Source organism: Aulonocara stuartgranti, assembly GCF_965226115.1.
Source record: "Aulonocara stuartgranti genome assembly, chromosome: 18".
NCBI classification, from domain to species: Eukaryota; Metazoa; Chordata; class Actinopteri; order Cichliformes; family Cichlidae; genus Aulonocara; species Aulonocara stuartgranti.
The window spans coordinates 11,388,637-11,406,508 of NC_138954.1; the positions used below are offsets into that span (position 1 = coordinate 11,388,637).

Sequence of the window (17,872 nt, forward strand, 5' to 3'; positions counted from 1 at the left end):
CTTGCTTTTGAAAATAAATTATTAAATTGGGCAATTTGCAAAATGAAACATTAAAAAAAGCATCAGTTTTCAAAAATTAGAACAAAAAAAGAACTACAAAATATAAGAGTACATGCAAAGTACACAACAATCCAAGTTTGTTTGAGTGAAAGGAAATAACATTTTGCTTTCACACATTTTGACATAAGACCTCTAGAAGCAATAAGCAGTACACTGCTCGTTTGGCATCGTCCACACTGTAACAGGTCTTGCTGTTGACCCCACTGACCTGAAATCTTGGTGGTGAACTGGGTGATGACAGGGGGGCCATAGCCCTTGGCTGTGCTAGCGCGCAGGGTGAAGGAATACGTAGATCCCGGGTAAAGGCCTGTGAACATGTGGGTGGTCTCGTTACCCAGCTTCACAACCTTCCCACTCTGGTTGGAGAGGTCCAGTTCAGGGTCAAAGGAGCTCACCGCTTTGTAGGAAATCTAGGAAGGAAGAAAATTTACATTCTCACCGTGGCCTCTGGTACTCCGCATTCAGCACTGTTTATCATGAATAAGATTGGTATTCATACCACAAACGCATTTTGCATTTTAGGCATTTAAGCGACTCACCAAGCTAAATCATGTACACGTCCTTACCGTTTTGCGGTTTTGCATCCCAGTCGCGGTGTGTGTGTTATCATACTTTTCCAGTCTTTTTCCCTTCTGCAAGTCTAAAATGCCAAGAAGCATTTTTTAAAAGTCTCATGCTGCGTTTCCTCACTTGCGTGACCCTGAGTTACCACCCTATTTAGGAATACCCATACAGTAAATAATGCAATCATTTCACCAAATACAAATGGATGCTGCCTTCCACCAGTGAAACAGACGAAATGATTTGCACATGTAATGCAAAAAAGCTCTGTGGAATTTGGATTTAATTCTAAAGCCAGTGCTTCAAGCAATTTTTTGAAAGGTCTTGCTTTGTGCATGAGCTTCTGACTTGTCAACAAGGTTTTATGCTTATTTCCAAAATTAGGGAAGTACAAAAGGTCTGTGGAGACACGCTGTCTCATTATATGGGTTAGTATTGTCTGTAAAAGCATAGGTACATATTTTTAAGGCAAAGCTGATGCAAGCTTGTGGTTTCAAGGAGAGAGAAAATATACTTAATGTATTCCTTCTCCATTAATGAAAGCAGGGAGCTCTGGAGGGAAGCATTAAGGTGAGTGTTTTTGCTAATATCCATTTTGAATAACTGTAAAGTTCCACTTTAAGAAAATGCCTCTGCTCGTAAAGGAAAACCTCCATTATAATTCCAATTAAGGAACACAAAGGGAGTTTGGAGTGCTGCATAATTTGTGTCCATCAAGTTTTGAAATGCTTCTAGGCTTTCTCATTTAGTCTTTGTCTCCAAAATGAGCTTGTGATGCCAAATCCTATATCATAACTTTACAGGAGAGGAATTTGGAATGACTTGTCAACACTGGGCATATGGGCAGGCTTTTAAAACCATAACATAACTCACGGAAAACAAATAATAGAACTTATCCAAGAAGATTAACTGGCCCATTTGACCATATATATCCCGGTTTTCAGACCACACTGGTTTAGATGTGTCTGACAGAGGTAAATGACCGTATAAAGACATAAACAGACATGCCTATAGCACCTCTGAAAAAAAGCAAAAATAACAATGGAACATAAATTCTATTCGTTTAATTTTGTTTGTGAAAAAACACTTAAAAATCAGTTGAGTTTTAATTGACAATAAGTCAAATATACATTATAAAAACACTTTAGTACAATGCAGTGTATTTTTGTAATAGTTCGTGTTGCCACGATTGGCCGCTGAATTTAAATTAAAAGAAAATCTGCTGTATATCTTTCAGTAAATGTTGGCTCATGTCTGTCAGAAAAGCTGTCAATAAAATAGCATTCACGGAGCACTGGTCAAAAAAGGAATGGGGCTGAAGTCTCTTTGATATCAAGCCTTGTTAGATATATTTCACTTTGAGTTCTTTGATAATGTCAAATCAAAGCAAGGTCTTGACTTATAAGAAGCAACTTCTGGAGAACGCAGGCAGAATAGATTCAGGGTTACTTTTCTAAAACCAGACTGGGATGTGGGATGAGGGGAGACACCTGGAGCGAGTCGGCGGCTTTCTAGGTTTTACTTGTCTGTCATCCCTTTTTAAATGAAGTGATGTGAATATTAAACCCTACACTGGATCTTTGGGAAGGCCAGAGAATGTAATACATTTAAATCCTACTCCTCACTTATGGGGCCCTAAACGATCAAGCCTCTTTACATCTTAACAGAACAGTGCTATCATAGTCTTTGTTATGATCCTTTTTTCGTTTCTTTTTCCTTCCATTTCTTGTTTTGCTACCACCACCTGTGTCATTATTGTGTCATTATTTCTAATTCCAAAATTTCTGACTGATTTTGAAGATTATCTCATGTAGCTTTTTGCGTTTTTGTCCTCTTCCTACCCTCTTATCTAATTTTCATCTGCACGTTATGATCCTTCTTCACCGAGGGCACAGTACTATGAAGCAAGCTCAACATATCCATCCTTTTTCTTATCTGGCTTCACTTAGCCAAACATCAGTGGTCACATACATCAACTCAGTCAAGTCAACGCCGGGTTTTCAAATGTAGCTATGAGTGTTCCCATGTTAGTGGTCACATTGGTTGCATAGGGCCAGTCACAAACACGGACAGGTCTGCAGACAGCAGAGTGAAACATTTGCCAAAGAACCTTACAGATCAACAGAAATTGTTCTTTTATCACCCAACAAAACATCAATTCATTTATACGTATCTATATTCTTTGTAGACTGTTCTTTTTAACATCCTGTTCTCTCTAATCTTGAACGTAGGTCTAGAGTTTGTTACTATGGCGATGTACCTCAGTGAATTAAAATCACCTCTGAAAAAATGTGAAATCCAGGTTAAAGTCGACCTAGAAAAGCTGCCCGGCTAAGATCTGAATGCTGCTTTGTAGTAAAGCCCTCAAATGTATGGTTAGCCTGTGGGATTTTCAGGCGATCTCATGTGTCCTGTGTTTCTCTTCATCATCGCTGGTTTCTCCTTTTGCAATTTTCCAGTGTGGACCCGTGCCATTTTGTTTACTGGATTTCCTTTCTCCATTTCTCCATGCGAGTTTTAAAATACTGAATCCTTAAAAAAAAATTTATTTTAAATGCCACAAATACCATTAAAGTACTTGGCTCTCAGAGTACAGATGCATTTGTGGTTTCTAGTGTTTCCTGTAGTAAAATGGGAGGCAGAGTCTTTATTTATGGAGCTCTTCTCAGTTGAGGTTTAGGAGGCAGACACTCCCTCGTTTTTAAATTGGGGCTTAATTTTTTTTTTCTTCTTTCGACACCGATGAATTTGATAAGCTCATAGTCAGGACCAGCCCAAGTGACCCTGAACCATCACTTGGTTATGCTGGTATAGGCCTAAGTTGCAGTGGGACTTCCCTTTACACCGAGCACCTTTCCTCTCTGTCACTCTCCTTGCATTTATATTGCCACTATTGCATGTCATTAACTTTGTGTCTTCTCTCTCCCCCACAGTTTGTACCTCTTCCTTTCTGCTTCCTCCATTTCTCCGTTCTGCACACATTTCTGCCTCATCAGCACCGTGTTTCTAATCTGTGGTTACTCCCCAACCTGAACAGTGCATAAAGTCTGTTTTTCAGTGCTTAACGTTTTTCCCCCTTCATCTCTCCTCTTATTTTAACAAGTTGAATAAGAGGAGAGAGGAACATGACTATCTGACATTTAGTTGAGTCAGATGGTCATGCTCCCTGAGCCTGGCTCTACTGCAGCTTTCTAACTATTAAATGGGAGGTTTTCCTCCCCACTGTCACCAAGTACTTTGCTCAAACTACATCATGTGGCTGCTCTCTACAATATTTCACGACCAATACCAAGTTAAAAGCCCCAAGATTTGGTGATCTATGTCGAAAATTACATTAAATTCCATTTTTCTTCTAAAATAAAAGCTGATAAAAGTGATTCAAGGTGAGGTTAGAAAATCTATAATGCTTTAATGTATATTAAAACCTGGAAATGGCAGGATGTCAGTGACTTATTGCTTTCCTTTTACTAGGCACATTACAATGCTGTTAAGGCTTTAAAGACAGAAATAATAGCTGCAGCATGTAATTGATGGAGTGGGTTCATAAACTGAAATGCATTCGCCTCAATATAAACGAGAACCTGACAAAGTGGCGTTGCAGCCGTGCTATTGGCTCTAAATGCTTTTACCTGTATTATGAAATTTTTAAAAAGATAAACAACTAAAACATGATGCTCTAAAGGCAATTAAGTGTACTGGAAACCCACCATTTCTATGGACATTGTTTTCCTGCTCTCAGCTGACATCTCTTAGTGCCATGCAGCCGTGTGCGAGACATAACACTCCACTAAACACACTTGAATAAACAAGGTCTTGTTATGCTTCTCACTTTAGATCTCTCCGCTTTGATTCAGATGTCCCTGTGCTGTTGAGGGGAAATGTATTTTACATTTCAGTCGTCTTATTGTATGGCAATAAATGGAGCAACATATGCAGCAACTCTATTTGGATTATTCAATCGGCTTTCCGTGAGTGAGGAACATTTCTGTCGATGCTCGATAACCTAGTCAAAATACCAAGTGTGTGCAAGCGAGGACAGGAAGGAAAATCAACAGAGAAAGATCAATCTGTGGGAAAGGCTGGATGATTACTTCCACCTTAAGCTGGTTAAGATCAATGCGTACATATAGTGTGAGTGTGTCTGGAGACTGTATTATTCAAGACTATGAAGCTCCTGGACAGCGCATACAGGAGCTCGGTGGAGTCTAATGTCAACAACAACTCAGAGCTGATTTGTGATGCATGTGGGTTGTTCATGAATCTAAAATTCTTTAGAGGTCATTCATGTGTTAAAGAACAGAAGATGATAGAAGCTTGCAGTTTAGATGTACAGTTGACCACATTTGGACTGCGCTACATTTAAAAAAGCCTGTTTAAAGCAAGATTATTATGAAAACTCTGAACAAAGTAAATCTTCCATAGTGCTTTGGGTTTAACCTGCTCCACAAGTAGGCTATAACTAAGAGCTAATATGGTTGATCTAATTATAACCTGTTTTACTGCAGTGCATAGTCAAGATGATTGCACTTTAATGACCTCAAAACACAGACCTGAAACATCAAGTAGATTACCGAGGCATAAGTTCACATTAAGTAGGTACTGAAAGAGCCAATTGTGATGATTCTGTATTAATTAAGAGCATAAAAAGACTAATAGTTTAATGCGTAAATAGCAGCTTTGTGAGGCTGAACCAAAGCACATCAGTGCTAACATCATCAGAATAAGACACTCACAATAACAACGCTGACTTACTGATATTTGACATTTACCAGTACCCGACTGGTGCAAAACACAAAGCACTCTATACTCGAGGCTGCCACGAATCATCATTAGCACTAATTCGTAAACTAGGCAGCCAATTGGACAACAAAAATTTTAAACTAATATCTTTTGCTCAGGCAAAGGACAAGGGATAATCAAAGTTATAAAAATCCATCCTCGGGGCGAAAGCTTAACAAAGAGAACATCAGTGAACACTAATATTATAACTAAACCAATAACCAACCTGCTGAATTTTGCTGTCAGCCCAGTTTGCTCACTTTATAATTATGTTAATCCAATGAATACATTATTTTCTTCCCCATTGTATCAGTAGGGCTGGAGTTAATTCGCATGATTTGAAAACATTAAACTTTGCAGTGCTTAACAAATTTATTAGACCACCCGTCATAAAAACAAGAGAATAAATATTATGAATCCTAAAACTAAAAATTACACCATTACTAACTGACTCCGTGTTTTTACAGCCGTGTTTGAGCCGGCACACTGGACTTCAGAAATTAATCGAGCGTAATGTTCTACCACTGAAACAAAATTGTCTGTTCAGGTAAGCAAGTAAACAATTGAAATGCAACTGAAAACAACAATTTGGCATCTTAATCAAAAATTTATAATGTGCTTTACTGGTTTTTCCACTTTTGTGTGAAACAGTAAATTTGAAAATTCATGGAGAACAGTTAGGTTTTTCCATTAAAATACATTTACATTAAATAATTTGCCTAAATCAATTTTAAAAATGATTCAGGTAAATAGCAATATTGTTCATTTAAGGCGTCCTTGGCATAAACCTACATTAGGTGTGGTCTAATAATAATAACAATAGTAATAATAATAATTAAATGTGTTCAAGGCAAAAGGCAAAAAGCCATGAGCTAAATCGAAGGAGTCTGTTTACTGTTCGAAAGCGTGGATAGTTTCTTAAGCACGTTGCTAGCGACTGTGTTAGTACCTCATACTGAGTGATGATCCCGTAAGTCTGCGCCGGTTCTCTCCACTTCAGGATGATCTTCTCCTCGTAGGCACTGCCCTGAATGGACTCCAGAGGAACTGCCCCAGGCACTGTGGGAAATGCGTACATGTGGTAATAACTACCGAATTAAGCAGTAGTTTACTTTAGTTTTGTTTTTCAATTATTCTTTTAATTGTTTTTTACCTTATTCTACGGATTAGCTTTTAACTGACCTGTTTTTTAATTTATTTTTTTAAAATACTGAAATTGATTGACTGCTTTCCAAAAACTGAGTTGAAATCTTCAAGGACTGAAACAAGTTTCTAAAAAGTTTTCTCAGAAGGATTTTCTTGCCACATATTTGACACTTTTCACCTTTCTTAAGTTAAATTATTGCCAATAAAAGTTGATGAAAGCAGCTGTAGCCCTTTCCACTATGATTTACTAAGCAAAGCACCTTAAACTAATGTGCATACCAAAAAAGGCTTTTCAAGGATGCACGCTAAAAATGTGAGAAAGCCAACGTCAAATGCAATTTTTTAAACTGGAATTTGCAAGATTATTTGAAGTCAGTGTTACTCAAGACACTGTTATACATGTTTTACAGCAAACCTGAACACTTTCTTACAGATAGAAATGGATAGAAAAGATGAAGTTGTAAACCCACAGGAACAGCAGGAATCTTAATCTTTCTGCAATGTTTACTTGTACTGAGATACTGCCAAAGAGATCTAGTCATTTAACCCCTCATGTGAATTGCTTTCATTCTTTAAGCGAAAGAGACTGATGTGGAGATGTACTTTTTTTTTGGTTTAAAGATTTATCTTGAACACAACTAGAGCTACACCCTGCCTGTACACTTTCTCCCATGGGACCCTAAGCACACAGATACACATACAGAAACACATATCAGTCAGATACTGAGAAACAGTTGCCACTTTCAAGTTTCCAACCAGAGATATCTGAGCCAGACATGACTCTTTTCTACAGCTGAGCCTGTTATCTGGCGGCCGGGGTTCCTTGAGACTTCTGTAGAGTTCATTTCCTGTGTCTGCTGAGGCAACAGAGAAGATCTTTCATCTTTCAAGGAGGTGAAACAACTATCCGACACAGAGGCTTACTGTCTGACTTCTGTGCTCTCCTGAAAAATATTTGGAATATCCCAGACTTTGTTTGTGGCTGTGAATCGGATGAGAACCTACACATCCTAAAGATTGAAACATCAAAACTGTAATAACAAAAGCAAGTTGTTCAGCTGTTGAAGACACATTTTCTTTTATTAAATGTTAAGAGAAAGTGTGTTAGCGTGCCATATACATACATATACACTGACTGAATTTTCTACAGTAGAATCCAGTAGTAAATTCAGTCAGATCCATCATTTTGAGAAGTAAAGATCAGATTATTGAAAGAAGAAATTAAATGCAAGTCTTTGGGGGGGGGGTTGTTTTTTTTGAAACAATGACATCTAATATAGTACATGTCTGTGAACAGGTGGCGACACAACATCTCCACATACACAGCCTACTAATCTTAGAGCCTATTTCTTAAGAAAATAAGACTTTTAAGCTATTTACATTTATACACACTGTTACGACCCAAGGTGACCCCAGTGTGAGGTTTCCTGTGTGCTTTGTGGTCTCTCTGTGATGTGATTTGATGACAGAAAAACTGGCCAGTGTTCTGCAGGGCTATTTAAACCCCACCTTCTGAGGCCTTGCTTCATCTCTTCTTTTGAGTTACTGTCTTAATTGTTTTTTTGCTAATTGACCCATGCACCACTTTACACCACTGACATGGACTTACACAAATCATGATTATTATAATAAACCCCTGGTAATCCCTGTTCAGTCGCTGGCATGTCTCCATTCTTTGTTGTGGCCTATGAGCAACTAAATTTTGTCTCATTTGTTGCATAGTGAATTTAACACATCGGACTGTAACAAATGCCACGTCTCTACCCCCAATGTCAGTATCACAAATCCAGTGATGGAACTGGTGTTTAGCTCAGTAGGATAAGAAATGGGGAAGCTTGAACTCACAAGTATGAGTCAGAATTGAGGTGCACGGTTATTTTTTTCCTCCACTGTTGAGAATGTTGAAACTGCATTTCGTTTTATTATAAATTATTAAGCATTAATAGAAAATATTTGTCTCTCTGAAGTTAAAAAGTAAATTAAATATGTCTAGATGATGTTGAAGTATCTTGAACTGATGTCGGCATAATTTCCACAACTTTCATTTTGGAATAGACATTGACAAACACAGAAATGTCTGCAATGTCTGGGTTTCAGTGAGTTTTAGAATGCAAATATCATCTAAAAGTAAAACTATTTTTTCCTGCCCTGTAAGGCTTTCTAGTTGAGCTAAGAAAAAAAAAAATGGACTATTGATGTTACTTACCATCCTCATCGGTCTGAACCTCCAGCTCTGTGCTCTCCTTGACACCCTCCGGGTTGCGCAGCACTAGCTTGACGCTGAGGTTGGTGAATGGAGAGAGATTGTGGATAGTGTGCTGAGGATCGCGACTCTGAGTGTCATAACACACTTCCTCACGCGTCTCCTCCTTGCCGGCTACTCTGTACCGGTACTGGACGGTAAGGTTATAGCTGTGGCAGCGGGTCACGTTATAGCCCAGAGGTTCCCAGCGCACTGTAACCTGTTTGGACTGGATGTCCACCACTTCCAGCCTCCGTGGGCCGTGCATAGGCTCTGGCGAAATCGAAAGAGAAGGAAGTGTGAACTTACATAAAGATAATCAATTGGGTCATATTAAATGCCAGGTGTTTCAGGCCAGATGCAATAAAATCAAAATTACTGAGGTTTACGTGGGTTAGAGAAAGCTCCTTTTCCTTTGGGCCAAAAAAAAAAATAAAAAAATAAAAAAATAAAATCCAGTAGTCGATTTTTCATAACACTTTCATTCATATTAAAATACTACTTTTTTCTGTTTATAGTTCATATTTCCAGAAAATATTTTAAAATTTCAAAGGCACAGACTGATACTGAGCATTGCCAAATCCCATTACCGTTGCTAACTTGGGCTCACAGCAACTAAAGGCACCAAGACACCACAGGTCTGTCACTGGAAACCCTCAGCAGGTGGTGTATCATCCCTTCAGAGCGTGCCATTCCTCTGCTTCTTCTGCCTTGTCCTCCGCCTTTTCTACTCTATTTTCCATCTCGCCCAGTGGCGGTCAGCTATTAGCACCACACTGATACAGAGTCAGCCAACCTGTCAATCCAGGCAGGACACAACCCCCACCGCTATCCTATCACCTCTAATCACATACACTGTCTCCTTGCCTTTTCTCTTCCACTTTATCCATTTTCTCTCTCCTTCCTTCTCTCTCTCTCTTTCTCCTTTCCCCACCTATTTTCCCCTCTTGCACTCCCTCTCTCCCTCCTTTCCTACGGGAGGAAAGCAGCCCAAGCACAAGGTAATGGGATCAATTTCCATTCCAGGTTAAATTCGCAGTCCATTTCTCTGGAACTTAACACTTTACCACCTATTAGGAAGAGCCAGAGCTCAATTTCCCCGTTCCCCAGGAGACACAGTCCAGCAATTCAGAGGCGGCCACGGCAGCCATGTTTAACATTCTAGAGATGTGTGAAGGGAGACTGGACTCAGGCTAGAGCACGGTGTTCATTTTTACAGATTGTATGAAAGACAGAACAAACAAGCAAGAAACCAACAAACACTGTTGGCATTATGATCACAGACGTTTCTTTTTGTTATCTTCCGCTATCCAGCGTATTACTACTGCGATAAAATGTTCAAGGTTTATCGAGAATCCTTTCAAATGATCTTGCAGGAGTTTGAGTAGTGCTATAGAAAATCTACAAGGTAGAAATGAACGGTTTCAAAAAAAATTAGGTCATGACATGTGAAAACTCGGGCCTGTACAAGTGGAAAAAGGGCTCCTTGATGAATGAAAGATCGAACGCCTGCCGATTTCACGAGGAGAAACAACGGATGTGATTTCTCCTGCACTTTTACAGACAGGATGAAATAGCATTAGAAGAGCCTGAAGGAGACAGAGGAAGAGCAGTTGAAGGCAGATTGGGAAAGGGATGTCAATGTGCAGTATATAGTACATGAAATACAAAAGGCTACAAATGTGATGCCTCACAAAAAGGCATAATCTCCTTCCAAAAGGGAAAAAATGGCATCTATGATATATTCAAGACGGATTTGCTACTATAGTTCAAATAAAAGTAAACATTCCACTAAAATTCCTCATTCAGCACACGTATCCAACAGCTTTAATCGTGACTTAACAAGCAGTTGAGAGAATATAGAGCTATCTGGTGTTGGTTTACTTGTGTTTTATCATTTCTTAGCCTGAATTTTACTCTGCAGCGAATGTCTTACTCTGCCACTAAAATGCAGTAATAATATAAAAAGTGGTGTGATACTTAAGAAAATGTAATCACACCCTCCAAAAACAAACAAACAAACAGACAGACAAAAAAAAAAAAAAAAAAAAAAAAAAAAAAAAGATTCTAAGGAAAAACTGGGAGCAACTGGCAATGAGAAATAGGCTTCTTCACTCGATTGCAGTGTTGGGAGAGCCATCCAGAAAATAGAAGTTTAAACCCCTTTATTTGCGGAACTATCTGTTGGCCGCACTCTGTAGGCAACGGTTACACTAAAAGCACAGAATTGCAGGGTGGCCAGGCACAGAAATCAAATTAAACCAGATGCTCTCAGAGTTACAAATGCACCAAAGTGTGAATCTCAAACAGACGCGCACAAGCGACTGAGAGTTAGTCTCATTTCTGGAGCGTTCAAGGAGAATGTCACACTCCCATCTTTGTGGAACATCATAGATAATGTCCACTGCACCCTAATTCGGGCCAATGGAGAGCTGCCAGGATGGGAAGCACTTGTGGAAAATATAACTGTGCTGAGAAACAGCCGTAGCCCCACGAAGAAGGGACATTAATTTATTTGTGTCTATTTGTTTTACTGGGGGTAGGATTATTAGACGTATTCTTTTTATTTTTGGGTGTACAAGTCGCAGGAAAGATACAAAAGAACATCGGCCGTTTGGAAGCAGCTTTTATAATTATTCTATAGCCTCTGCCTGGTGTTTTGTAGAGAAAAGGCTAATTGTTTGTTGCCCCACTGGCTCCCTGTAGTGCAAATGCCAGCTGTCTGAGGGAGGCAGTAAAACGAGAGGATCTGTGGCAGAACTTGTAACCCATGATTCAGAATGACTTCATTGCTTGCATGAACAACAAGGTGCCTTATCCGTTTTAGAGCCCGGTCATGGATGACTTTGAAGAAAGAGGAAAAGGAAAAAAAACGCTGTGCATCCTCCTCCCTCACTTAATCTGAAATGAACAGGTCAGGCTGAATGGCTGATATCCTTTATAAGTCCCTTCATGAATAGATGAAGACCATGCAGCCATTCTCAAATGGGCCCACAGGCCCGTGAATGACAACTGATGAGATGAGCCTATTACCCCAGTTTACTGTGGCTGCAAGTTTAGTTTTATTGACTGAACAGTAAGAGGCTCAGTATCAAGAGCACAAACAGAAACAACAACAAGGAATAATAGGGCTAGCTCTGAAAATCCATACCATTTTTTTCCTCCCCACAATGCTCTCAAGCTATCACAGTCTCAGGGCGACATTGGGGTGAAAGTACTAAAAATATGACTCCAATATCTCTCCAGTATGGCAGATATTTCTAGTGGAATAGAGTTATAATAATGGCTATGAAAGCATCCCTTGGAGCAGGAAATTACTGAGGTCTATCTTATGCCAGGGCACTCAGAATGAGCTCCAGTGAGAGCCAGATTGGTATTCCAAGCGGTGGACAAATTATCACCTGCCCCACACTCACCGATGTAATTGAATAATTTGAACTTGACATTTACATAGAACTATTAGTGATTTTTTGTCATTACAGTCTGACATTTAAATAATGTTTTTAGAAATTATCAGCACATTATTGCATCTTGCTAATTTGATTGGGCCCTGCGTACATGCTACTGCAGCTCATGCGATAACATGATTTTGCCAAACATTAAATTAAAAAAAAAATTATAAAAACAACAACAACAACAACAACAACAACAACAAATAACCGCATGTTGCAACTGGCTGTCCTAGAGGGGGCTTCAAATGGTGCACTTAGCCCCTGGGAAGAGCAAGACATTAGTCCTGGATGAAAGGAAACAAATTGGGCATGTCTGGAGCACAGCCACTTTACTACTAGATGAATGTGTGTGTGCGGGCGTGTGTGGCTGTATAAAGGGGACCATGTGTGTACTCTTGTGTGCTTACCATCTTATGAGTGTAAAAGAGTTTCCATATGCGTGCACAGCAGCACACGTCTGGTTTCTCAGCATCTTTCTGGCTATATGTACAGAAGAGCGATTTACTTATCAGATTTTCCTCAGGCTTCGCAGCATACGAGCCATTCGGAAAGCCGGGATCTTTATCAGATCCACATCGATTAAGAGAAGAAAAGCCTGATGCTGGCTTAGACTTCCATCTACCTGCTCAGCAAACAGACCCAGAAGGGGGGGGGGGGGGGGGGGAAGAGAAAAGCCTGTTTCCCCAGTGATTAGAAACCCCCAGCAAGTCAATGTGGCTCACTTGCCTGTTCACCGTCTCATCAGGCTGAGGAAGAGGAGGGGAGTGCTTTGACTTTCACAGGATGGCCCGTAGATGGTCTGATTCCTTCGCAGAGCATGTCAACCGGAGCTTGTCACAAGAAAGTACAGCTGTTGGAGACGGTACCAAAACAACTTGATGACGGTAAGATTAAATCCCGTGTTCCGTTCTAGGCAGTCAGGCCTGGTATTGCCGTCACTTATCTCTCTCTATTTTGATTTGTTATTCTTTCTGTTGTGTTTGAGCTGGGTGGGCTGGGAAACAAGCACATTTGTTTGCCTCTTTCTATTACATCTCACTGATAGCACTATGACCATAGGAAATCATTTTCATATCCGACAGAAGCAAGCAGTAATGATAGCTTTTGATAACCGGCAATCAAAGCTCCATCACCCTCCTAGAGTGCTTCTCTATGCAATCCTCTGGAGGAACAGAACGACTGTTTGACTCTGTGTGTGTGTATGTGCATGCGTGTGGGAAGAGATGGAGGGAGTCGGTGTGTGGGTAGATAGGTGGGTGAGGGGACTGGAGAAAGCAAGCTAAGACAGAGAAGGGGTGGAAATGTCAAGGTCTTTGTTGCCATCAAATGCAACAAGTAAAATTAGGCCTCAGAACTGACGTGTGTACACATATTATAACTAATGGCACTTTAAAAGGCACTGTACATGGACATCTTGTGATCCAATACAAGCATTAGTCAGAGACAAATGCTTACATGCTCAGGACACACACACACACACACACACACACACACACACACACACGCACACACAGCTCAGACACCTTGGAGGCGTGGATAATCACAAGGATTTATTGAATGGTGGTGGTCGCTCCTCACTCTATCAAGTCCTTCTTTATAGGCCCAGTGATAAATGAGATTGCCATGATGGGCGAGTGTGAGGGGCGGAGGGGCCTACAGTGCTCTGGATCAAATTGAAACCACCGAATGAGCCCGGGCGCCGGACCAGGCCAGGCTGCCACCTTGTCTGATGAACCCCCTGAAGCTGTAGGGGTGGAGATGAATGGGCGAATGCTTTCCTTTTCACAGAACTAAAGAGAAGGGGACGGTGAAAGTAAGACATTCTCTACCAACACAGATGATGTACGACAAGATTCATGACTGTCAAGGCATATCTAGTCCTTTCCTGTTTTTGTAAACAACCACGCTACTGTATGCTGGCCTCAAAATGCCAATAAGCTCAACGGCTTGAAAAGAGAAAACTAAGAAATACTGATTTTGTGTGGAAATGTCAAACTAAATATTCAGTTTTTGGATTATGCTGACATGCTGAAGATATGTCGTCTGACACAATGGAAAGCTGTTTATTACTACACTTAATAGATACAATATTCTACACGACCTGACTGGAAGCCAGAGGGTGGGGATGAATATCATTTAATTGTTCCAGATATAAAAATCCTCTGAAGCCGCATTTAGGTTCATGCATTGATATACAAGTCTCAGTTCTGGTTTATATCAGGGGGGAAAAACAACATAGTACATTAAAAGCCAATGCAACTATTGTTAATGTAGTTTAATTCATAAACACTATTTTAATATAATACCAGTTCACACTATAGAATTATGCTTAAAACATAAGTATACCATACTTGCAAACCTTTAGCCAATAAGCAGTCAACGACTAAGTCTGTAATAATAATAATCAAACAATGATAACAACAAAAAAGGCCAATTTTTATATACACAAAATCAACAGACAAGAGAAATCTTATGAATGGAAGAAAAAAAAAAAAGTGTATTTCCATGGAATCAATACAGGTTATTTACTACCATCATGTGTTGTAACATTTGGTCAGTGCAGTAGTTTAAAACCCCCCAAAAAGCTCAAATGAAGCCTGCAGTTATTATACATTGACTGTAAATTAAAAGAACAAACCTGGCAAGTGTGCGTCATGAGGTGAAATAAAGTGCAAGTCTACAAACCGGATGAAAACAAATGGGCAGCCAGTTGATGGAACGAGCAGAGGCAGCTGAGGAGGAACTGGTTAAATCAATCTTTCATTTTGTTTCCACCAATATGCTGTGCAGTGATTGGGGTCAGGGTGACAGGCAGAATGACCCCCTCTTCCCTCATCCGTCTTAACACATACATGCCCACACACCCATCTCTCCTGTCAGAGCAGACTTTGTCTTTTGTGTTCAGGTTCCTCGGAAAATGGCTGCGGATAGGGCTTACAAATGGGAAGAACACAAGCCCTCATTTACCAATGGGGACGCAATCTCTACAGGAGCAGTGGGAGGTTACCAAGGTGATTCTTCAACTTCAGTACTACCCAGATGGCCCTTGTGCCACTGTCATTTGTCGCTAAAAACCCACATGTGTCGTATTCAACTCAGGGTGTTACCCACAGTGTAAATCAAAGTGAAGCGCTTGACTTTGTGAAATGGTTGCTGTGTTTTCTGAGCCACCCACTTAGGAGATATGAGATCCAAGATCTAGCTATCTAGGTGGGGGAATAGAGGGAATAAATCGCAACCCTTCTGACATTCATGTCCTTTAGTTGAGGAGTAGACGCAGAAATGTTCTTGAGTTAGAGTTATACAACCAGACTGAGTGAGTGCTTGTTGGATGCCTAGGAAGGGGAATGGGACATCTATAATTCAGCAAAAGGATGGAGAAAATCTGTGACAAAAATTACAGCAGATAGATCATGAATAATTAATCAGGGAGAATAGAAACATTTAAAGACCTCGAGAAGCATTTCAGTTCAAATTTAAAAACCGCAGAGAAAAAAAAAAAAAAAACGTAAAATCTTCCTGCCGAGCCTGACTAAACTACCGCTATTTATCATCCTCCTGAGGCTCAAGAGTAGAGGTTACTAACAACCTCGAAGATAATTGTTTACGAGGAGCTGAAGAAGCAGCTCTGGACTAGAAAGAGACCGGGTTTATGTGGATATCACCACAGTATCATTTATACACATCTGTTCTCAGGACTTTCAATTCTTCCCTGTCGAGAATAGATGGATGGAGTGATGAAGGTGAGGGAAATGGTAACAATAAGAATAATAATAATGAACTGGCTATAAATGCAAATCTTTCGCACACTCGTTCCTTTCCCACAGCAGTTGTTTGAAGATGTGTCCTTGAGAGGAACACAATTTACCTTTTGCAGCACCAATAGAGCACAATTCACCATTCTACTTCCAACTGCCTGTGATAAAAAGACTTTTATTGTGGTCCTCCTATAACCTTCCTGCACACCCCAAACTCAATCTACCCTGTTTTCTCTGACTGACAAAAGGACACAAATTCAATGGGCCTCAAACTAAGGCTTTTCATTCGCCTTGCAATAGGCAATATATAAACCCTATAGGTCACATGACTGGCCGCTATTGTGGGTGACAAACTGGACCAGTGTTATCTGAGATAGTAAGGTGAAGTGACTTTCTATTCATGGCTCAAGGCAACAATAGTGTTAATTAGACACACGCCTGGCAAACAATTCCTTTCCTTTCCTTTCGGGCTGCGAGAGACAAATCTGCTTAATCTCAACCTTAGCTAAAAAGCAACCATCATGAAGGGATAGATCTCACCGAGGAAAATTGCCCTGTAGACATGCATAAAGCTTCTGACGGGAAAAATAGCAGTTACATCTGACAGATCATCACTCTCCCTTTGTTGACAAAATGTTTGGTTAGACAAGAATTGGCGAGGCAGAATATAGTATACCGATTCAGTTAAGTGTGACTGCAAATGACAAAAAAACGATGAAGTCAACATGCTTAGCTCTACAGCAATAATATCCTCTAATTTGGAAAACTACAAACATTTTTCTGAGAAGGGTTTGTTCATTCAGTTGAATTTATATTAACCTTTATCTTAACGTAAGGCGTTTAAATAGATGGTGCTGTGAAAAAAATATAATCCTGATTTCTTAGTTTTCTGTATATTTATCAAAATTCTATGTTATTCAGAGATAACCTTTGTCAATACAAAATGCAGTTTTTCAATGATGGTTTTATTTATTTTATTTCCAAACTATCTTGGACCTGTGTGAAAGGGTAATTGCCCCCATGGTAAATCATAGATAAGTGTGATTAATCACAGTTTTGGAAAGCTGAGTTCAATTTCATTAGCCACACCGAGGCCTGGTTATGGCCAGATCTGTTGAATCAATAGTTAAATAGAACCTGAGTGACAAAGTCAAGTAGACTAAAATCTCAAAAAGCAACAGATCATGTCACGATCTAAAGAAACTCAAGAACAGAAGAGAAATGAATCTATCGGTCTGGACTAACTATCTATCATTAACTATGAGTCTGGAAAGAGTTACACAGCCATTACAAAGGCCCTGGGACTCCAGTGAACCACAGTGAGAGCTATTATCTAGGAAAAGAAAAAGAATAAAAAAGAAAATCAAGAAAACTTGGAACTGTGGTGAACCTTCCCAGTGAGTGGCCGGCCTACCAAAATTATTTGAAGAGTAATCAACAATCCATCCACGAGGTCACAAAAGAACCCCCAAAAAACATCGAAAGAACTGCCGGCCTCACTTGTATTAGTTAAGGTCAGTGTTCACAATTCAACAATAAAAAGCCTTAACAAAAACAGAGGGGTCCTGGGGGAAATCACTGCTGACCAAAAGAAACACAAAGGGTCGCCCCACATTTGTAAAAAAACAAAAAAAACAAAAAACCCCCCCCCCAAAAAAACCCCCCAAACAATAAAAAAAAATGTCTTGATGATCATGAAGACTTTTCAGAAAATATTCTGTAGACTAACGAGACAAGCTGAACTTTTGGAGGGTTTGCATCGCATTACACCTGGCATGAAACCAACATGGCACTTCATAAAAGAACATATCAACACTCGAAGATGGTGGTGGTAGTGTGATGGTCTGGGGTTGGTTTGCTGCTTCGGGACCTGG

General features: G+C 39.9%; 1 protein-coding gene across 4 annotated transcripts in view; it reads right to left on the reverse strand.

Moving 5' to 3' along the window:
• Positions 1-17,872, reverse strand: part of LOC309693838 (receptor-type tyrosine-protein phosphatase mu) — a 170,196-nt gene that overhangs the window by 71,157 nt on the left and 81,167 nt on the right. For all 4 annotated transcript variants that reach the window (XM_082513415.1, XM_082513413.1, XM_082513414.1 and 1 more), the window contains exons 8-10: positions 8,753-9,061; positions 6,350-6,459; positions 269-470 (exon numbers count right to left, since the gene is read on the reverse strand). In XM_082513415.1, coding sequence (XP_082369541.1) covers positions 269-470; positions 6,350-6,459; positions 8,753-9,061 — 621 coding nt within the window. The remainder of the gene's footprint in view (positions 1-268; positions 471-6,349; positions 6,460-8,752; positions 9,062-17,872) is intronic.